Source organism: Cynocephalus volans, chromosome 10 (genome assembly GCF_027409185.1).
Source record: "Cynocephalus volans isolate mCynVol1 chromosome 10, mCynVol1.pri, whole genome shotgun sequence".
Taxonomy (NCBI): Eukaryota; Metazoa; Chordata; class Mammalia; order Dermoptera; family Cynocephalidae; genus Cynocephalus; species Cynocephalus volans.
The window spans coordinates 19039083-19063033 of record NC_084469.1 but is presented as its reverse complement, the minus strand read 5'-3'; the positions used below and the strand labels follow the sequence as shown (position 1 = coordinate 19063033).

At 34.5% G+C, this 23951-nt stretch overlaps 1 protein-coding gene across 2 annotated transcripts in view; it reads right to left on the bottom strand.

Annotated features, from left to right (window-relative positions):
* Positions 1 to 23951, bottom strand: part of USP32 (ubiquitin specific peptidase 32) — a 181976-nt gene that overhangs the window by 19336 nt on the left and 138689 nt on the right. Inside the window, exons 13-27 of one of the 2 annotated variants that reach the window (XM_063109752.1) lie at positions 22180 to 22372; positions 20528 to 20703; positions 19803 to 19943; positions 15637 to 15796; positions 12134 to 12288; positions 10715 to 10796; positions 9638 to 9712; positions 8764 to 8902; positions 8397 to 8502; positions 7079 to 7252; positions 6158 to 6332; positions 5595 to 5746; positions 5210 to 5321; positions 3861 to 4069; positions 1494 to 1678 (exon numbers count right to left, since the gene is read on the bottom strand). In XM_063109752.1, the coding sequence (XP_062965822.1) occupies positions 1494 to 1678; positions 3861 to 4069; positions 5210 to 5321; positions 5595 to 5746; positions 6158 to 6332; positions 7079 to 7252; positions 8397 to 8502; positions 8764 to 8902; positions 9638 to 9712; positions 10715 to 10796; positions 12134 to 12288; positions 15637 to 15796; positions 19803 to 19943; positions 20528 to 20703; positions 22180 to 22372 (2234 nt within the window). The remainder of the gene's footprint in view (positions 1 to 1493; positions 1679 to 3860; positions 4070 to 5209; positions 5322 to 5594; positions 5747 to 6157; positions 6333 to 7078; positions 7253 to 8396; positions 8503 to 8763; positions 8903 to 9637; positions 9713 to 10714; positions 10797 to 12133; positions 12289 to 15636; positions 15797 to 19802; positions 19944 to 20527; positions 20704 to 22179; positions 22373 to 23951) is intronic. The other variant, XM_063109753.1, reaches the window with a different exon arrangement.

Genomic DNA, 23951 nt, shown 5'->3' with positions numbered 1-23951 from the left:
CATTCTCTCTTTAACCCACTCTAACCTCCATGCCTTCATCTACCACTCCATTAAAACAGTTTTACAAAAGTCAATGAAGACTGTCATTTTATCAAATCCACTAGGCAATTCTCAGTACTCTTCTCACTCAATATCCCTGTAGCATTTGAAACAATTCATCACTCCTTCCTTGAAATACTTCCTTCGCCTAACTTCTGGTTAACTGCTCACTCCTGGTTTTCTTCTTACATCACTAGCTACTCCTTCTCAATCTCCTTTGTTACTACTCTTCCTCTTTTCAACCTCTAAATGTTGGAAAGCGTCAGAAATTAGATCTTGGGCATCTTCTCTATCTAACTCTCACTCTCTAAATGATATCATCTGGTCTCAGGGCTTTAAATGTCAATTATCTGTTGATGACACCTATATGTATATCTCTAGCAAAGAACATTCATGTGAACTTTCCACCTGAACGTAACAGACATCTTGAATTTAACTTGTTTCCTGTCATTTCTTGCAAAAATCTGCTCATTCTCCAGTTTCCTTTTTTTTTCATTAAGTGGTATCACCACTCACAAACAGTTGCTTGGGCTAAAAACCTAGCCTAGACTCCTCTTTCCCTCAAACTCCACATCCAATTCATTACCAAGTCCTGGGCAAAGTCCTCACCTAATTCAATCAGACTTTCACTTTAAATGTAATCTCACCCAATTGTCATTTTTACTAAACACAACATTCATCAACTAAATTGTTTATCTATTATTTGCAGTTTTCCTTTAAGATTTATTTACCTTAAGCCTTATCCTAATCATCAAAAGACCCCATACCATAGCAAATAAGCAAAGAGAACTTTTTTACTCAGTTATCACAAAAGCAGATCTCTTATTTGCACCATGATAGCAAGAAAATGACTTGCAATTCAATTTAGATATTGAGTAATGGATCACAATCCCAAAGATTATTCAAAGTAAATGCACTTACTAGTCCAAAAGAACAGGGTTAGGAGGAATGAAAAGAAAACAGAAAATGTTTATTATCTTTACCTAAATTTATAAAATTGTTCCATGTTAAAATGACATGGCATGGAAACAATCCAATTGAAACATTTGTTATGGCCTGAGATTTTTTCAAAGTTCACGTATATACACAACATCACTCCATTCTGAATTTCAGAGGACTGAAATGATACAAATTTCCTGGTGAATTCATACTCTACTCTTGTAATAACAGAAAATAAGGACATTATCTGAAGCATTAACAGAGGATTTAGGCAAGAGATAAGAGAATGGAAGGATTACTATTAGACAACAGAATATCTAGGTGACGAAAGGAAGCTGTACAGTCTCTCTTACTCAAAATATCAAACCAAATGGTTGAATTATATGCTCTCTGAACGGTTCTTCCAAGCATGATTAACTTGATATGGAATAGGTCCTATAAATCATGTAAAAATCATATAAATTATCCTCGTGGAGTTTGGAAACCAAGAGTCTAGGCTGATTCCCTGAACTCACCAATCTTGAGCATGGTTACTAGCTTCCTGAGGTGGGAGTGGGCTGGCTAATCGAGATACTTGAATCCAAACCGCATCATATAAGTCTTTCTTCCGGGTATGCACAGTACATGGAACAATCAGTGGCATTCCAAAGAGGCTGGGGCGATTCTTCTGAGACGACAGGAAATACAGTTCTGACCTCATCTATATGTACAACCAAAAGAAGAGAGAGCTGAGAAGACAGGTCTCTGATTCCTCTCTTTTGCTCTTCTAAGACTGCCAATAACAGGCATTACTACCATTTTCAAATTAGTCATCTGGTACCTCAATTCTTCATGCCTTATTCTTCTTCAAGAGTGTCTCAGTTATTCTTGGTTCTTAGTATGTCCACATGCTAGAATCAGCTTATCAGGTGCACACGCACACGCACACGCGCACACACACACACACACGCACACTAGCATTTTTTTAGATTGTGCAGTGAATCTATAGATTAGTTTGTGGAGAACTGATAGCTTTAAAATATCAAATATTCTAAAAAAAAAAAATAATAATGGAGGACATAAAAAAAAATCAAATATTCTAATCCGTGAACATGGTCTATTCCTTCAAATATTTAATTAATTACTTAATTAATTTTCTTGCTGGCCAGTATAGGGATCAAATCCTAAACTTTGGTGTTATCACACTCTAACCAACTGAGCTAACTGGCCAGCTCAAGTCTTCTTTAATATCTATCGATAGTTTATTGTTTTATATATAGATGCCTTGCATAATGTTATTGAAGTTTATTCCAGGCCGGCCCGTGGCTCACTCGGGTCAGTGTGGTTCTGATAACGCCAAGGCCAAGGGTTCGGATCCTGTATAGAGATGGTTGGTTCGCTCACTGGGTGAGCGTGGTGCTGACAACACCAAGTCAAGGGTTAAGATCCCCTTACCGATCATCTTTTAAAAAAAAAAAAAAAGAAGTTTATTCCTAGGTACTTAATTTTTTTGATACTGTAGTCTCTGTAGTGAGTTGAATGGTGGCCTCCCAAAAGATATGTCCATATTTAACTCCCGGAACAGGTGAATGTGACCTTACTTGGCAAAGGGTTTTTGCACATTTAATTAAGTTGAGGATCTCAAGATGAGATCATCCTGGATTATCTGGATGGGCCCTAAATCCAGTGACAAGGGTCCTTATTCTTATAAGGCAGAGGGAGAAGGAGAAGGCCATGTAAAGAGGCAGAGATTGCAGTTATGCAGCCACAAGCCAAGTAATGCCTGGAGCCAGGAGAAGTGGAGGAGGCAAGGAAGCACTTTCTTCTAGAACCTTTGGAGGAAGCACAGCCTTGTTGACACCTTGATTTTGGAATTCTGGCTTTCAGACTGTGAAAGAATAAATTTCTATTGTTTTAAGCCACCGAGTTTATGGTAATTTATTATAGCAGCCCTAGGAAACTAATACAGCACATTTTTTATAATTTTGTTTTCTCGTCTTGTTGTTATATAGTTAACGCATTTGATTTTTTTTTTCTTACATTGACTTTACATCTTCAAAAAACCCAGTTCATCTGCTTTTTACACACTTGATCTTAGCCAAAAGGCCGAGAAGCGATTCATCTGCTTTTTAAATGATTAGGAAATAGTACATTTTATCCAATAAATATAATAAATAAGATGGAAATAAAAAAGTAGAAATAGTGTGAATTTTTGAACAGAAGTAGGGGTAACTAATGGATCTTAGAAATTACCTAGCAGACTAACTCCTTTATTTTACAAAATCAGAACACTAAAGTCCAAAGAGCTCAATGAGCTACCTAGTGGCAGAATTTGAACCAAAGGTTGCTCAATTCCTAGCCCAGTGCTCTTTCTACTCTACCAAGTTACCAGTTTTAACAACTATCTACTGATCACAGTTTTCTGATATTCCTTTGTTTCTATCAGAGTCAGCCTTTAATGTTATCATTATATATTAGTTTATCAAGAGTTTACACAACTTGCCATGCCCAAGAACATTCTTGTTGCCCCCCAAAAGAAACAAACAACCTCCCCCCTCAAAAAAAACCCCCAAATAAAACAAAAAAACCTTCTCCAAAGGCACCTACATTCACATGGCAGAGAAGATGTACATGCCTCCATGAACACATAAGAGACACAAATTTTTAAAGAAAGTAGTGCTTGGATGCATTGGCTATCCTGCTGCCTCTTAATATATGAGTGAGAAATGTCATTTCACAAATTGGCCATTATGTGTGATACTAAATCCTGGCTCTGATCACTTACATTAGCATATACAACACATTGAAAATGCGTTCAATAAAGATGTTGCAAAGACAAAATGACTATGTTTTACAAATGACACTGGCAAGACCAGCAGTAAGTTGTCTAATACTTAACTAACCATTTTTCGGTGGACTGCAATGATGTAGCCTGTAAAGGGGCTGTCAGGAAGAGATGGTATATGACCATTCACCATTCCATTTGTGAAGTTCTTCTCAGTTCCACATGGCACAACAGTGTTTGGCATTCCATTGGGTATAAACACTGGTCGTGGCAGGTCCCCATTAGTAGTCAGGGTGAACCCATTTGCAGATGGGGAAGAGGAGAAATCTACAAATTCAAAGGTAAGTACAACGTTGTAAGCTTGTGGTACTTCTGTTTTTGCTCTTTTCTCAAATACCCTGAGGAACCAGATCATCGACACTGTGGTCTTTTTAACAGACAGGGAGAAATCATACTTCAAATAGTAATTCTAGATTTATCAGAAGATGTAAATTTCAGATTTTACTTCCATAACCCACATCTATGAGTAAATGGTAAAGTAAAAGTAATTACTGGAACTGTTAATCTATATAAGCACTATATGTTATAGGACACAAACAGTTTTACCACTTGTTTTCTCTTTCCTCTCTCTGAAAATTTATTTCTCCATTCCTCTAAAAATGCTCTGTTCAATATAGTAGCCTCTAGCCAGATACTACTTTTTAAATTAAAATTAAAATTGAATAAAAAATGCATCCCTCAGTTTCACTAGCCACAATTCAAGTGCACAACAGCCCATGTGACTGGTGGATACTGTACTGGATGGCAAGGAGCACGGAAAGTTGCCATCATTGCAGAGTTCTATTGGACAGTGAAGCCCTAAACAAAAAGCAACATTAAATCATCCACTAACTCACCATGAGTACTATCTACTACATGCCAATGAGAAGAAGCTCATTCTCTATGATGCCCTTTATAATTAGGGAATTATCCTAATTATAAGCAGTATAGTTAGGGAATTATCCTAATTACAAGCAGTATAGTTAGGGAATTATCCTAATTACAAGCAGTATAAAGAATAGACAAAGCATATTAGTGGCCAAAAGGACTCAATGAGTAACCATATTAAACCATATACAATATTGATTCCACAATACAATAAACAGATTGCTTTTTAGCTATAAATGTTTTGTGGTAGTATGTCCCTCTTATACCATCTGTTGTCTTGTTAGTATATAAAAGTTAAGAGAGACCTGAATTCCAATAGTATATTAGCTAATAACTATCTTAGTCACTTAGGTTGTCTGAATTTTAGATTGTCCATCTATAAAATGAGGAATTTGAGCGAAATGATCAGTAATGTTTCCTTTGAGCTCCAAAATTCATTTGTTCTAATATCCTCAGCACAAACAAATATAAAAAGATGACAACCCCTTAGACCAATATTTAAAGCTGAGATCGTGAGAAGGAGTGCTAGTTTTAGCTTACCTGTCTGGATAGGACTAGAAGTTGAAACTGGAGAGGCAGGGATGGGAATTTCAAATGCACACAAAAATCCACTCACTGAGAGTCGTACTTTTTGGTTATCCTGAGGGAAGTTCTACAGAAAAAGCAGCAAGATGAGAAGGGGAAGGTATTTCAGATAAAATGGAAAAATTATTTCTATGATGTATTTGAAGAGAATGTCTTAGATGGTAGACAACCCTTTTAAGTTTCTAGTTGAAAAATTTGATAAGTTTTTTTGTTTGGTTTTTGTTATGTTGCAGTATCTCCCTTGATCATTTATCATAACAATGAATTAATAATAATTGAGAAAACTGTGATCTTTGAAAGATGAAATCAAAGGTTTCCTAGAAAAAGTGGTTAATATTACCTTTATGTTGGAACCATGTACTTCTGCAAGAAGGATTTGTTCTGATTTAAGTCCACAGAGATCACTCAGCTGTTTTTTTAAACCTGTGTACTTTTCATCCATATTCAGTCTTAGTCCATATCGTACAGGGGTAGTACCATCCAACTTAATTACTAGTTAAAAAAAAGATCTTTTATCAGTAAATGAAGATTTCATTGAAAGCCTTACACGTTGTATGTAGATATATCTGACTTGTAATCAGCAAACGTTTCAGCCTAGAATTTTTATTTTGTATGTGAACACTAAAACAGATGGTACTTAGGGATAATATTGAGTCAATTCAATATTTTGTGATGTTCATCTGATACAGAAGCGTGAGTGGCTTTGCAAAAGACAGTTTCTGACATGTTTGAAACTAAAAAATCAATGAGCATACAAATGGGCCTACAGTCCAAATCTTTCAAACCTCAAATCATGCCTGAAACTAGACTGCTTGATTATAATATGGTGACTATCAATTCAGGTTGCTTGAATAAGGTAAAGGAAATAGGAGTAAAATAGTTTTTCAGAATTTTGTAACCCACCTGTTATTTCTAAGTGCATATAACTGTCCATTGGTAGTGGCAAAGATAAAAAATTGAAAGGGTCAAATCGGACACTTATATGCCCACATGTCTTGCATTTGACTTGGGACCTTAGTTGCCCATGGAACAAATCCACAACAATTGATCTATTTCTTCTCAGATGGTTGTCCCAGGCCTACCAAGGAAAAAGATTATAGAGCTTTTTTTTTTTCCTCCAAAATTTAAAAGATAAGCATGTCCACACAAATCTATAAAGAAACTGTTAAATATATGGGATTTAAATATCAAGAATACAGTCCTTAATCTTCACTTAAAATATAAAAGCTTTCCCCACTGGCCAGCCACAAAATATATATATATATATTTATTTATATATAAATGTATACACTATATATATAAAATATATATATAAAAGTTTTTTGCCTACCAATTTATAATTCAGATATGTAATTTAAAATGTATTGCCTACTGAGAGTAGAGAAAACCAGTTATTGAAAAGAATGTGATTCTTTCTGTGCAACCTATAAAATATTAAATTCAGATGGAAAATTCTATTTTTCATTTGTTCTTCCCATACTAACAATGGTGAGTATTAAAGTTCTTTGTCCATTAAAAAGCAGATAAAACATACCTATAGGTCACTGTTTTCATTAATTTAGCAATTACGGGTAAGCTTTATATTTCACTAGATAATTATTCCTACATTTCACTGCATAAAGTTTACAATATGAAATGGCAACATTTTTCTTTTTTTTTTTTTTGGCTATTACTGCATAGAATTAAGCATAGAAATAAAAATTCCTTTGTTTTCACAAAATTCTGATCATAGAATAGTTCAGTTTGCATTTAAGTTGTGCTACATGTATTTGTGGCCAGAACATTTTATCTATTGCTTACATTAGAAACTCAAAACCAACAAACCTCTGCAGCTACTTCCCAGTCTGGTCGGCCATCACTGTCCTTCAGTTCCACATATGGTTTCTCATGGACTCGGTTGAGATCTTCATGAAGACCATCCAAGAGAAAAGCCAGAAGTTCTTGGGAGTCCTGTTGCTGAAACCCATTAAACCTGGGAGCATATTTTGCTATGGTCCACTATAAATATAAGGGGAGTCACAGTCATTATTTCCTACCCCATAATATTTGGAATGAACATGCCTCATAATTCAATCAGATGCATTATAAGAAAGTAAACAGTGTTTAATCTGTCTCTATTTCAGCAAATATATTTTGAATAATCATGAAATCTCTCCAATCTTAATTTCAAATGACCAAAAAAAGAGAAGCAGCTTGGCCAATACTATCTCCCAGTTCAGTACCATATAAATGAACTAAATTCTTTAGGGATACAGATGTTATTTAAGAAAGAAATATTAAAATAGCATTTGCTCACACATTGAAAGATTTCCTATTCTATGTAATGTTTTCTTCCACAGTTACCTTTTCTGGTCTTATTGCATCCTAACTTTTATTATTATAGGCAGAATAGCATAGTGTTTAACTATGAGGACTCACTAGCCTACAACACTGAGCAACCTCTATAACTACTCTGAGCCTTAGTTTCCTGAGCCACAAAATGGGAATAACAACACTGCATTACATTATAGAATTATCCAGAGTTTTAAATGAGTTAACACACATAAAGTAATTAGAATAGTCCCTGGCAAGTGGTAAGCAGTCAGATTTTTAACTATTACAATGATTAATTTTTAACCTAAAAAGATTTTGCCTTGTTTTTAAATAAATAATCTGAACTTCACTAAAATCCACTATATATGCTATTAACATGAAACTTGCATCCATTAATTACATTTTTTCATTCTGCTACTTTTTTATGTTCTACAGATGGAACTAACCATCTTGGTAATGGTGATAATGTATCAGATACAATTAATTAGACTCTGATCTCCACCTTGCAGTTAGAATACTCTTAATAATGAAGGATTACCAAAAAAGGTTTACTATTCATACAAGTGAGATATTTGATAAATTAGTAAAATGAACATCCCAAATTCAGACCATGCCTTTGATGTTTTGCTGTCCACTATATACACAGCCATATTGTGCATCTATTTGAACAAGTAAAAATGTCTGACATCTTGTTTATGCCTAGTGAAGAATCTAAAAACATAGATTAAACTAAACTAAAAAGCTAAACACAGAAAACATGTAGAGTAAAATGATTACTTAAACAATTGTTTAGGAATTAAATACTTTTATATCATTTTAACCTGCTTACCCGAAGCTTTAATGGGGCAACGTTCTTCTGAGTTCCACTCCAAAGTTCCTGCACTAAATCACCATAGCATTTAGCCATATGCCCTTTCATACCAATGGGATTTGTCCTAGAAGTTTGAGAGGAAAATGTGTTGCCAAAGATTCTCATAAATCACAATCACGTGGGTACAGAAATGTCTAGCATATCACATCAAAATATCTTTTCTTTTTGAAACAAGAGAAATATCCCATACCCTTATTTCATACCAAATAAGGCAAATAAGATGAGATTCTTCTCCTCCAGATTGAAGAAAGAGGAGACTTAGGTGATACTGGGTTCAAATCAAAGTCATAGAAGGTTAAGAGGACAATGGCTCAAGAAAGATTACCTGTTGAGTTCATAAAGATGTCTCCCTGAGATAAAATACTGTGTCAGTGCCTGTGTGTTACTAACACACTGGATGCTTGAGTTCATGAAGCATGTGTTTCCCAGGTTACTCAGACCTGTGGCTCCCTTTTCTGTGGGAACTGGAACAAACAATATAAGAACCAAAGCATAGCTGTAGTAATACATCATAGAATAAAAGTTATTTGTCTTCAATGCAATAATTTTTTTTTTTTTTTTTTGCAGCTGGCTGGTTTGGGGATCCAAATCTTTGACCTTGTTGTTATCAACACCACGCTCTAACTAAGCTAACTGGCCAGGCTTGATGCAGTAATTTTAAATGGTACTATCTTTCTCTACCAGATATTTCAAATGCTAAAGTAGGAAAGGTTTTTCATGGAGTGTCTTTGGCAATCATAATGATCCATGCTCATTTGTAATTCAGAAGCAGCAATTATTCTCTTTAATTGCTATGATTTTTTTTTTTTTATTGAGAATTTAAACAATTCTTTTCCTGGTATGTCTTTAAAAATATACAAATTATTGAATTGCAAGGCTAGAAAGAAATTCAGAAAATAATTTGATTTTGGGCTTACCAACATAAATGCTCTTTCAGCAGAAAAGAAAAATAAGAAGGGGCCTAATTACTTTTGAACTAGAAACCCAGGAATTGTTAGTACTTTAAAAATTGAGGGAAGAAAAAGAAAAAGAAGAAATTTAAAATCATCTCTTTAAGTTGGCCGCTTAGCTCAGTTGGTTAAAGTGCAGCCTTATAACACAAAGGCCACAGGTTCAGATCCCTGTACTAGCCAGCTGTCAGAAACATAAATAAAATAAAATGAAATCATCTCTTTAAAAATAATATACTGGAGACTTACCCTTGTGTCTGTCTATTTTACTACTATTTGCTATAAAGGACATCTCTTCAGGCCAACTCATATCTTTGTTGCGAACTGAAAGGACAGATAGGAACATATTAATTTCTTATCCATCCAGTTCATACCCACTCAATTGCTTCTTTAAAAAAAAAGGAGGGGGGTATCTTATTTCCAAATCAGAAACTGAAAAAAAAATCAAATTAATTTTAGTAACTGGCTCTGAAACCACTACTACTCTTTATATTGGGAACTTAAAGTCACGTGGTTAGAATTAATAAACTATTCCTTCAATTAACTACTTGAAGTAAATAGTATACCCAATCATTTACGGAATTAAAGCTGAGACACAATGGAATTTCTCAAACTTAAAACATTAGAAACATTACAATTCTTCTTAAATTGTAACAACTGTCAGAGTAATCTATTCATTTTAATACAAAGACAGCTAGAAATGTTTCCATGAATGGGAAAAGACACACTTTTCAATGACATGTGTATGCCAGTGTGTAAATCTATGTGTGAATATGCTAGTTCCTCTGTCGGGGAGCAGCCAGTGTTGCTGTCTAATGAAAGCCTGAGCTACTAACAACAGAAGAACATTGCTCTCCTTACTCAAACTCAAAGAGACAGCTTGAAATTTTTTTTTTTTTTTTTGTCTTTTTGTGACCGGCTGTACCGCGCTCAGCCAGTGAGCGCACCGGCCATCCTTATATAGGATCCGAACCCGCGGCGGAGCACTGCTGCGCTCCCAGCACCACACTCTCCCGAGTGCGCCACGGGGTCGGCCCGACAGCTTGAAATTTTTAAGGAACTTTGTAAACTTATAAATGAAGTCACTTGTTTCTACCCACCATCTCTACCCCCTGTCAGCCAATGACTTTACAGGTTATTTTTCTTTTAAAGCCATCTAAATAGTATGGTAGGATTACATAAGAGTTCAATGGGTTTTCCTTACCATAAAGAACATAATGATCAAATAATAACTGTCTTGGGAGAAATTATAAAATTGATTATTGGTAACTCTTCAAATTCTTCCCCCCAAAATCTAATACATAGATGCATGCTTCCATCTTATACCTTCGATTACCAGGTGCTGTTCATCCTGAATTTTCAAATATTCCAATCTATGATCCTCATCATCCAGAAGAGTGAGGTAATTCTGTGTAAAAAGGAAACGTTTTTAAGTTGGATAGTAAACTTGAAACAAATAGGGAAATAAAAATAAATGACAAATAAAAACTTCCTTGCAGTTACATAACTCTTGTTACAAATATTCAGCATATTATAGTTGTTCAGGAATATTTATAATTTAGGTGTCAAAATGAGGGAAAGACAACATGTACTTAATAAACATCTATACCCCTAAAACAAATTATATGTAATTTGGGGGGAACCAGGAGATCGATCACACATCAAACCAAAGTTCATTAAGACAGATTTTCTGAAGAGCTTGCAGAAAAGACATTTTCTTTAGCACCTAGTATGAAATTCAGTAAATGTGCTGAATGAACCTTGATCACTTACTAGGAACTGAAAATGTTTTTAAAACCAAACGGCAAGCATTTGAATTACACATTTTGGTTTATGCTCACCCTGTCTAAAGTGCTTACAAATTTATTTCTTTTAATTCTTACAACTACCCTGAGGGAGTTACTATTATTTTCCCATTTCACTCATGAGAAAACTGAGGCACAAAGAGTTAAGTGACTTGCCCTTAGTTAACAACTAAAAAGTAGCAGAGCTGCGATTTGGTTCCTGGCAGTGCAGCCCCATGAGCTGTGCTCTTAACTACTGTAAGATACTGTCTCTCAATGGCAACCAAAGGAGGATGTAGGAAAGAACATACTAGGAAATAGAGAACTGGTTAAAACCACACTTACGAACCAATTTCAGAGTATAATCTATACTGAATATGTCAGGAAGAATATATAAGCAACTAACTGCATTGCCTCTGAGTAGAGTGGCAGATAGGGGCCAAAAGATGGAAGGAGGAATTTTCACTGTATACTTTTGTATTGTTTGTATTTTTAAACATATATATTTATAAGTTAACTTAAAACAAATCCAAAATAAAATATATTTAGTACAAAAGAAAGGTATTTACTATTACTTCATAATATAATGATAATATTTACATGGTATTATCCATAATGATCAACTGTAATTATGGGTCTCAGGTGACAAATATCTACATGTATACATATACAAATGCTCCTCAACTTATGATGGGATTACATCCTGATAAATCTATCCTAAGTCCAAAATACCATAAGTTGAAAATGCATTTACTACCCTGATAAAACCACTGTAAAGTCAAAAAATTGTAAATCAAACCATCGTTAAGCCACAGACTGTCTCTAGCAATCTAAAAGTTGAAGTCCTCACTGAGATCCCAGACATGGTTTTCAGCATAATTAGTAGAGACAAAAATCCCACACTCATGAAATATGATTTAACACTTAATCCGACTCTCCATGACTCTGAAATGCCTCTTACCTCACTGTTGTATAGCCACAGGCGCATATCTTCCTCTTTGATGCGTAGCCTTTGAGATAGATATTCATGAATTTCCTTAATGGTCTGCATTCGACTAAAACAGCCTGTATAGGCTAATACCCTCTTTAACGGTGCATTTGGAGAAGGTACATTTCCTGTGGTTATAGTAATCACAAGAAGGAAAAAGGCAGGTATAAGAAAAAAGCACCCCTCTCAGCAATGGAGACTATACTATTTTAGGAAATGAGAATTACAGGTTTAATAATTTTATAAATGAAGAGTACGTTAAAGTTTTAAAATGAAGACAGGAAATCCAAGTGTATTAAAATGAGTCCAAAGCCTCAATTTGGAAAAGAAGAGCAACGAAAGCCCAGAGGACGATGTAACTGCCAATATTTGGATCCCAAGAAGAGTGGAACAAGCTAGCAAACAACTGACATTGGTATCTAGCTGCCCTCAGATGGGTCACACTCAATAGCAAAATGAAATAAAACTAAGTATAAAAGGGGGAGGAGATAAAATGGGACTAGATTTGAATCCCACAGAAAGATAATTGAATCTGCCTGATCCACTTTCTTAAAATAAACTATGTTCCAAGTACTAATCCCATCATACTCAATCATTAAATCGCCCAATTACCTGACACATAGATACAATTACACAAAAAAAATTTGCTTAGAATTCTGAATAGGTATAGACTTCACATGGCCAGTTTTAAAACGAGGCCAAGAAGCTTCTCATAACTAACAAACGAACGAATGAATAAACTAAGTAATGGCCCTGTTGAAAAGTAGAAGGGAATAAAAATCATATAGCTTGCCTGCCCAATAAGATGATAGCAGACATGACCTTGAGTTCCTGAAGGGCTCAACATGGAAACAAAAAGAGTGGCAATATAGGAGAAAAGAGTGTAGTGAAAGAAGAATATATATAGTCTAACTACATACTTCAAAAGGGGGGGGATAAAATAAATGACAGCAGATTATGCAAATCAAAGATCGGCTGCTAAAAAAAACTTGCTAAACTCTGGTTAACTATTCAGCCCTAAATCCAGATAAAAGCTGCAGCTTATAATGGTCATCTCTGCCTACAAGAGTCTGTATTTTATTGAGCAACCCAAAAGTATAAACTTAAAATATCAATATAATCCCTCTAGTGTACAAGTATACATTCCAGGTAGTTTTCCATCCATTCAATGGTGACTTAGTTTTCTCCTCCCACTAAATGTGCTTTTTAGTTGAGTATTCACCTACAAAACAAAGCTGAGGAAAAAACTGGCATCATCTGTGCTCCCCAACTGCATTGAAGCTTAAATCCCCACTGTAACTGATGAGGGTGGGAAATCCTATTATGGTAATTGAAAGGCTGGACACTGAGGAGGTGATTAGACTGTAGGACCATGCCGTAGTGAATGGATTCATAATGGTGGTCACGGCCTGGTTCTGAGGGCTTTAAAAGAAGAGCATATGAGAAGTCCTCTCTGCTCCGCCATTTTCTGCTATGTGAGGCCTCTCGGTCACTATTGCCACCACCAAGGACTTCATGAAATGTGTTCCCTGGACTTTAGACTTACCAGCCTCTGAAAATGTAAGCAATAAATTTTGTTTTCTTTACAAATCACTCAGTTTCATGTATTTTGTTATAAGCAACAGAAATGGACTAATACAATTTGCTTTTTTAGAGCTTCCAAAAAGAATTCACTCACCTAAGACAGGATGGAAAATCATCTAAGGAACAATGACTTCTACAGCCTTGTCTGTAGAAAGGTTACATTTAAAGTCATTGTAACTGTGGAAAAGGTTTGTATACCAGTCACTTCAAAAGGATTAAAAGAGCCTAGTACACAGCTGTAATTGAGTATTTAAGACGAACATTATGTTATGGCAGAACAAAACCCAACCATGATAAATTTTTAAACACACAGCAAAGCAAATCTTTTACTATCAGCAAGCAAAAGATGATCCCTAAAAAAAACAAAAGAGCAAAATTTCCAATTGTATTTCAGAGGATTAGTTATAAGATTACAGCAAGAAAGCATGTTTTTATAAACTTCAAAATGATTAATAATTGATTTCACAACTAATTAGTAAGGAATAAAATTTCAAATTAAGAACAAATTTGGAGCATCAGAACCACCCAGTTCTAAGATTCAGAAGCACATGCAAGTAAAGTGTCCAAGTCAATCGCTATTGTCCTAAGCCACAAGAAGAAAATTTGAGTTCTAGACAGTTTTTATGGCATAGATCATCAAGCAGGCAGCCACTTATTATATATAATTTTGGGCTTTCGAATAGCACCAATAAACCTAGTAGAATTTACAGAAGCGGCAAAAATCTAGGATCAGCACAAGAGTTAGAAAGAAAAAGCACAACACATCTTGCCTCTCATGTTATCTTTCAAAGAGAATTGAAAAAGACTTGTGCTATGGGTGCTATAGAGGCAAGGCTAATACTTCTATTCAGTGGCATATGAAATCAAGAATGTTTCACATAGATTCTATTTCACTGTTCCTTGATTTTGATGTTTTCCCCAAAGATAAAGTTAGGTTAGGCAGAGGCCACTGCTTTGCTCTAATTCTTACAAAACAATATGTAAAAGAATCTTCATATATTATCTAAATATAACCTTTAAGGAAGACATAAAACTAACCCTGTTCAATTGCAAAGGAGGGCCAGTACTTAAATAGGGGTTGGTTTGGGTTCAGAGGTGGTTCTTGCACAATAAGTTATATTAAATTAAAATAACACTCTGGCATCATTAACACAAAGTCTCAGACTTTGTGTAAATGGATGAACTCATTTCTTTACTGCTAGAGAACAATTTCAAATACTTGCTAGCAAAAAACACAGGGCAAGTCTTGTCTATTAACAAAACTTAACCTTATAGAGAAAACATAGGGAAACTCTTTATATGTTATACACTAAAATGGGAATTAATTTACATGCCATTTTGATAGACTTGGTGTTTCTCAAAGCAAATGTGTCGCTTTCATTTTAAAAAAATATACCCTTTGCTCTATATTATCTGTCTCCTAGAAAGCCTCCTTAGATCTAGCATGAAAAATGTATCACATATTGTCAAATAAACAAACAAAAAAACAAACAAAAAAGATCACAGTGCCAAAGAAATTACTTACAAATTTGAGCAGAGTTAAAAAGACCAGTCAGTGACTGGCAGACTACAACTTAGGTTTAGCAACAATTTACAATGGCTTATGTTAAAGAAATAAAGTGTGTAAAATCTATTTGTATTTATTACCTTCACAAGTTTACAAACTAAAAAAGAAAACAATCTCTCTCAGTTTACTGCTGGGATTTTGCCTCTACTGCCCATTAGTCTTGTGCATGACCATAGATCTAAGCCCCACAAGTGATTTACTGATTCTGCATGAAAGCAGATAGGAATGTGTACTAATGTACAGTGGCACCAGACTTTTAGCAACTTGGTTTTCATTTTCTTTTTTTAAGAAAATGCATGGCATTCTTGCTGCATTCTTAAGTTACCTCTCGGTAAATGCTGAGGAAACATTCTCAGGCTCATCATACCCATATTCACCCAGATGTTAGACTGCTGTGTCCGAGTGGCGGGCTGCTGTCTCAGGAAGAGAAGATAGCGAGGAAATAACTCCAGCTCTGGGATGTCTGTCTTGCTATTCTTGATCACCTATTGTTTTAAAAGGTAAAAAGTCATCACTCTAAAAGAAGAAATTTTAATCTAAATTCTGAGACTTATCTCTAAACTAAAATGTTTGAGAAGTTCACTACCAATATTTCAGTAGATTACTGAAACATATATTTAAGTTACATGGGTTTAATATTCTCAGGCTCCTGCTCCTAAACCCATCTTCTAAGACTGTTTTCTCCTCATTCATTTAAAAGCAATTATCAACAAAATTAAGGGTGGGAAAAAAAAAAAACCTTAAATATTAGCTATAATTCTACTACCTTCACACCATAACTCTTTTCAATTTTACATATTTCATGTATATAAATGACTGACTTTTTAAGGACAAATTCATGGAACTGGAATTACAAGTCAAAAACTGTAGATGTATTCATGTCATTAACTACATAGCAATACTGCCTCCCAAAGTTTAACAGTTTAAACTATTTCCAGTAATGTACGAGTGTAGTACTCTCACAAAATCTTATTATTTGGACATCATTTAAAACACACTTGTTTCTTTAATACTTATGAATAGTATAATAAATTTGCTCAAAATTTTATTTTTTGTATTAGTAGTGAGAATAAAACTGTTTATGTAAAAAAATTTACTATGTTCTACTTGTGAAACTGGTCAGTTCATATTTTTTTTGACTATGAACAACAAAATTGGGAAGGTCAAGAAGGGTATGAGGGAGGGACAGGCAAAAAAAAAACCCCCAAACCAAAAAACCCCACCATGCCCCCAAACAACAACAAAATTGGATACACAAAACTGGTTTCACATTGTTGCAACAGGATTTTTAAGTAACTCTAACCTGCTTACCAGCTCACAGACACAGGAAAACATTTAGTTATCAAAACATAGTTTTGTGGGTTTTAAGAGTAGCACATTATTAATTTTATATTCTAAAAGGATAGGGTTAATAACCTCTGCAGAAAATCCTACAGCATCTTCTTTAACAGTCCCAGGTGATCAGGCTTTATTTCATTTCCCTTTGCCCAAATAACTAATGTCTTCTGCCACGAAACACTTTTCATTATCAAGATGGGGGGCAATAAAAAAAGGTTTTTTTTAATAATAAAAAAGGGGGGGCAATAAAGAATCAAATAAAAACAACAATAAAAACCAAACTTTAAGGATTATTTCTTAAAATTATTCTACATGTTCCAATTTGCTATAGTTTGGCACCTTAAAGCCTCCATTTGGGAAATTTTTAACTCCTACTTCATTGGTAAGCAACAAAAGAAGCTCTCCCTGACACACTAGGAATACTGGAAGAAACAAAACCTGTCTACTTCTCCTACATAGGCACTGACGGCTGTAAAGCCAATCACGACTTCTTATGATTTCAGTTTAAGTGTGATTTTCAGAAAGATTAGTAATTCAGCTCTGTAGTTGTCAGATTACATAAAAACATACCTCTGGCAGAATCTTAACTGATAATGAAGTAGTTTTTATAATAGGTATATGGATTTCCAAGACAACAAGTAATTTTGTGAGTAAATTATAGCTCAACAAATTCTCATAAACACATACACATACTCATTAACATTTTAATTATTCTTGTCTGTGAACATTTTACCTTCAACTTTACCCAGCAAACAACAAATGCAATATAATCCCTTCATCTAAAAACTAGTTTGGGTATTAATCTTTACAGACAGGAGTAACAATACATATCAAAATGTAAAAATGTGCGTATCTTTTGATATAACAACTCCATTTACAGGAATTTACCTTAAAGAGATCATCACACACATTTGGAAAGAGAATGTTCACAGAAAATTGCTCTAAACAACTAAAAGCTAGAGGTAAACAAAATGTCCATCTGTAGGTGATTGGTTAATAAATTATGATTTATGTATGTATGCACATGTGTATGTATGTAATATATATAAAGGAACACTATTCAATTATTAAAAATAATGGTACAGCTCTAAATTTATTAACCAAAGATATCAGTAGCATCTATGTTAGATTAAAAACAGCAGATCACATTCATTTTTATCCTTGCCATGGCAAATATATTTAATGTTCTCTAACTAGGAACATCATATTTTAAATGTTTTTAAAGCAATTTTTCCTATAATCAGGCAAATTTATCATATTTAGAGAGAAAAATAGACTAGGACAGCAATCATACAATATGATTATGAATTAAACTAATATGTACCTGACACTGATGTAAAAAACATGGCCTTTTGAAAGGCTCTTACAAAACCCATTTAATAATTACAATCATGATAATGATGATAGTAGCAATAGTCAACATTTATTGACCACTTACTATGAATCTGATGATGTGCTATTATCTTTTTTTTTTGTTTTTTGTGGGGGTTTTTTGTGGGTGGCCAGTACGGCGATCTGAGCCCTTGACCATGAGGTTATCAGCATGGCACTCTAATAACTGAGCTAAACGGTATATGTATTACTTAATCCTCAAAACAACTCTAATGACATAAGTAAAATCACTCCCATTTTAGAGAAGAGAACACTAAGATTTAGAAGCTGGAAGACTGGCAGTCTAAATCCAGACAGGCTCTGAAACATCAAACTATATGAAGTGGCTTCAGAAAGTTCATAGAGTTGGTTAAAGCATGGTGTTATAACAACAAGGTGAAGGGTTCGGATCCCCCATACTGGCCAGCCACCAAAAACAAAAAACAAACAAAAAATTTCATGGAAAGATTTGTATTATCTTTTAATTCAATTTTTGCATGAATTTTGATGTTCCCTCATATATATATATATATATATCGAACACAATATATCACAGTACTTCCCCTACAGATAGAGAAGATTAAGGTAGATCAGGAAAGCCCCAGAAGTTAAGTGACTAACTCAAAGACTGTTCCACCCCCCCAATAAATCAAAAAGAATATATGTTTATCTAGGAGTCCTGATGCTGAATACAGTAGGAACCTTCGTACCCAACAATCACAAACCCTAAATTCCCGATTCCTACTTAAACATAATAATTAATTCAAAATCAACATCAAAATTATAGACTGAAGCTTTATAGTAGACTCTATTTTTGGAAGTTCACTTACCATACTTCATGTATACAAAACCTTCCTGGTACAAGGAAATTCTATCTTGGACATTATAAAAGGGAAAGTGGGCTGGCCAGTTAGCTCAGTTGGTTACAGAGCAGCCTTATAACACCAAGGTCATGGATTTGGACCGCCTTACTGGGTACTGGACAGGCACCAGAAAAAAAAGGGAAAGTGTTTCTTTATATACCAAGGTATTTTACTGTATCAACAAAGTACTTTACTGTATCAACAATGTAAAAAGAGAGTGCCCAGAGAAGTAAGTCCTGCTGTTTACTGTATAAGCAGAATAAATAATGTTATATAGGCAATTTACTAAGTTTAATGTCACATACTCTAATTTAGAGCATTTTACTCTAAATGACTCACCCTAGTGATGGCAACAATCAGAATTCACTAGCTTTGAATTCCTGTTGTCATATGTTGTGATCTTTTATATGCCTCTCCTTCAAGAAGGTAAACAACAAAAATCCACCAAAAGCTACAAGAACAACACAATCCCTAACTGGATGCCTATGATTAATGGGAATAGTGATTTCAGAAATAATCTCTGCACCAACTCCCTATATTCACTGAATTTTCTAACACTGGTTTTTAGCCTTCCTTCCTCTCCAGCTTAAGTTCCGCATTATCCTAGGTGATGTCCGTGTCTATGTGGATGACATTTAATAGCCCAGCCTCCTAATTCCTTGACTCTACTCCCTTTTAGCCACCTACAACCACAGGCATATCATTGTATGGTTGGTACCTAATACGGTGCTCAATAAATGTTTGGTGAACAAATACAAAGGAAACTAAAATTATTTTTTCAACTAATTGTAGCAGGTTCTGAGTATTCTGCTACCATAAGGTAAAAACTAATCAGTAGATAGTGAGATTCATATAAAAAAGTAGTAAAAGATCCCCTCTATGACTGCTGCTTATATAAGGTACCATTACCTATACTTACTGGTCTAGGTAGGGCCAAGTTTGCTCCATACCAATGATAAAGTGCTCTCCATACAGGTTCTGGGACCATTTCATAATCTCTTCCATGGATCAGCTGTGGAGTTCGCTTTAATCGTCCTCCTTCTAGTGTTAATGATGTGGCCTTCGAAAGAATGGAATGTAAATGTTGATTTTTAATATTACAAAGTCTCTCATGTTTAAACAAAACCTAGACATAGGAGAACAAACTCTTATGTCACTACCTAGTTTCATGCTGCTGGAAGAACTGAATTTTCTAAGAGAGATTTTTTAATTTTTCGAGTTTCAAAATAAACTGTTTAAGAAAGGGAACTTAAGGCAAATATTTGGAAAAATCACCGGAGCATTAGAAAAAAATAAGACCAGTTTTCACAGATTTCTTTCAAACAATAAAAAGTACTATTTTGGGAAAAAATTATCCATATACATGTGAAACAGTAGCTGTCCTAAGCAAAAATAATGTTTCCAAAGATCACCATACCACTTCTATGCAACTACTAATTAATAAAATATTTGCACAGAAATGTAACATGCAGTCAAAAATAAAACAAAAAAGTAAAAAGAAAGAAATGTAATATGCAGAGATTTCCATCTACAAGAGGTTAATTATACGAACTGCAACATTTTGCTATGTGCTAAAACCTCTAATATGAAATTTATTGGTAACTTGAAAGAGAATAATTTTAAGGTTAGTGTCAAATTACTTACCTTTACTGGTTCTTGAGTTACTAGTGGCTGGTTATCAATAGCCCCTGGTTTCTGAGGATTAAGCTGCAACAAAATATTCCCATTGGCTCCTAGCAAACATTGGTTGTTATTGTCAGAAGTGTTATGTTGTCGAGCAAAGCACATGTCTGCTCCTGGTGTGGCAGAATACAGAAAGCCTATGGAAAAAAAAAAAAAGGATGGAATCTCTTATTTTTAGTAATACATATACAGGCTTGAAGACATGAATTTAATGTCCATGTATTGGGTTAGTGTTATTATTCTGTCAGTACAGTGCTAGATTCTGATAAATCTGTCAAAGATAGAAAATACGGTTGTATTTATTTCTGGACAATATGTAGCATGGCATTAAGTAAAATAAAACCTTTAAAAGTTGTTAAACATTTGGACACCCTCCTAGAATATCTAATAATTCATGATGAGAATTATATGTCCTCGGATAGGAAGAGAAGAGGTGAGGCTAAGCAGTTGGGATTTCACAGTCTCCTTTAATTTTTTTCTTCTACTTGCAAATACATTCCAAATGCTCTTGGTAGATAATGGTGATGGGACATCTCTAAATTAAAGGAAAGGAACTAAAACAAGAACTCCAACTAAAGATTGCTAGGGGGCTAGAAACTGTTAACAAATATATCTATTTGAAAGGAAGGTATTTTTACAATAGGAAAATACTCATAGGAAAATGATTAATGATGGCTTAGAGTTGTGAACCTCAATGGTATTTTAAGGTATTTCAACTCTCAGGTAAACATTCTAGTCATCAATCACTCTGTAACCTGCCTGTGGTACTGCTTAGCCTGTGGTAACACGTTATATGGTACGCACATACTAAACAGGACCTAAGACAGTGTTAAGAAATAATGCTGGTGTTAAAACTGATCAGAGCACTTGCCAGACAGGGAAAAAGAAGCAGTACAGTCTACAAAGACCTTTACAGAGAAAATGCTAGCTCTATCCAATTAGCTTACTCTCTCCACAGAAAAGTAGAGAAAATCTCAGAGCAAACAACAACAGGGTAAAATTGAAGGTCCTGCTACTATATCAGGAGGAGAATAAGGATCAACTCAATTCAGTTGGGTCACTAAAACATCAAACCATCTTCCCTATTAGTGTGGAACCACTAAGTTTTAGGTAAGTATCAAGGACTAAAGGGAATTATGGGAGGCATTACAAACTCTTTCTCAGTTTTTTAACAAAATAATCTCCAAATTCTGGCCTGAAATGTCCATAGAATCTGATGTGAGGGTGTATTTAATCCAACGAAGCTATGTTTATACTTATGGTTACACAGAGCCCTAGTGATAGAAAATTTTATTTTCTCAAAATCTATTTTCCCAAATTTAAATTTATTAAAAAAATAATTTAATCGCAATACAGAGAGATGTGATTTGATCAGTGAAAACAGTGAAAATATTTTCATATTGAGAAATTAATGAAGGATAATATAAAAAAAGAGTTTTCCTTTGTAAAGCTACTAATACATTCAAGAATCTTATAATTGACTATTTCATTCAAAACTTATTTCTATGTATAGAGGCCTGATGCCCAATATCCTAAACACCACACCCTCTGCCAAACTAGAGTCCTTTAACAACCATCATGACTAAACCACATGAGAAACAAGTCAGACTTACTGCTGCCAGCAGTTTCTGAGGCTTCAGATGCAGTCGAAATGCTGTCTGAAAATTTCTCTTCTGTGGTATTCACATGAGTGAGGTTGCCTCCAATCCTCTCTTCACCCTGCTCCCCAGGATGTACTGCTGTTCCAAACGAATATTTTCCTCCATTCAGAACAGATGATGGCTCAATTACAACAGGGTTGGTATCCTAAAATCATGAAGTCAGAGAAGAAGCAAAATTTAATAATCTGATAACTATGCAGTCTTCAAAAATGAATCTCACAATTATCTATTGTTTCTAATTCTCCTATGATTGGCTACAGACATTTAAAAACATTTTGATTTATAACTAAATTTTAATCTCTTTAGGGGGGGAAGAGTGTGTATATAAAATCGGTAATACAGACTGGGAACAGACTGTGAAGAACTCTGTGCCACATAAAGTAATTTACACTTTACTCTGTTGGAAACCTTTTTTAATATTAAAAAATTAATATTTATTCTTTTTTTATTAAAGATTACATGGTCCCTGTACAAAATACAGAAAAAATGAAGAAAATAAATATCACATGTACTCAGATTCCATCATTTAGCAATAACTATACTTGACATTTTGATGTTTTTTCTTTATTTCCTGTGACTGAAAAAATGTGTATGTAAAAATAAGTGGAGTATAAAGAGTTAAGGGCATGGCTATGACTTACCGGCTATGAGACCTTTCATAACAAGCAAATTTCTAAGCCTCAGTTTCTTCATGGGTTAAAAATACTAGTATCTACTGAATGGAGTTGTTATGAAGATTACATGAGTGATGCATGTAAAGCTCCTGGCATACAATATGAACTATCATTATAGTTGTGGTTAAATAAATAAATCACATTTTAAATACAGCATTTTTTTTCTTTCACTTAACATTATATTGATAGGATATTTCTGTGAAAAGCTTTTAAACAGGGAAATGGCATAATCCAATTTTTGCTTTTAAAAAACTCTAGTGCAGTGTGTAGCAAGGACTAGAGGCAGAAACTGAAATTAGGACCTACATTAGAAGGCTCCTATAATAATTCAAGCAAGATGATGAACTCCTAAACCAAGCTAGAGCCAGAAATAAGGACAAGGAGAGAAAAGAGCATGGATTTCGTAGTGATTTAGGAGGTGAAAAAATCTGACAACTAACTATGTACAAAAAAGAAGCAAGGACAATGCCAAGGAAAAACATGAGGTGCTGGCTTAGAAGACTGGATGAGAATTGACACCGTTACAAGATAAGGTATATGGGTGAATGAGATGAGTTTAGGAATGAGCTTATTTGAGATATTCTGGTTTGAGATACCTAGACATACAAATCTAATGCTCAGGACAGAGAAAGAGGCTGGATATAAAGCTGTGGGGTTCAGACTTCCTGAAGCACAAGAAAATGGCATATGTAGAATGAGCAGTGAACAATATTTATAGGATAGGTAGTGGAAGAATGTTGTTGGGACATTGAATCTGAGTGGTCAGAGAGAGAAAGAAAAATCAGGACATTGTAAAGTCTCAAAAGCAGAAACCGCTAGCACAAAACTATTTTCCATTAAGTTTAACAGTGAAAAAACACAGAGAGATAAGTCTTAAGGAGAAGAAAAGGGACGGTGCTATGAAAACGTGTATCTGTCAGTGTTTTTTTAAAGAGTTGAGGGTTTTGTTTCTTTTAAAGCAATTACTGCATCCCTAATTTTATCTAACATAAAGAGATATTGATCAACAATTTATCAGGGGCTGGCCAATTAGCTCAGTTGGTTAGAATG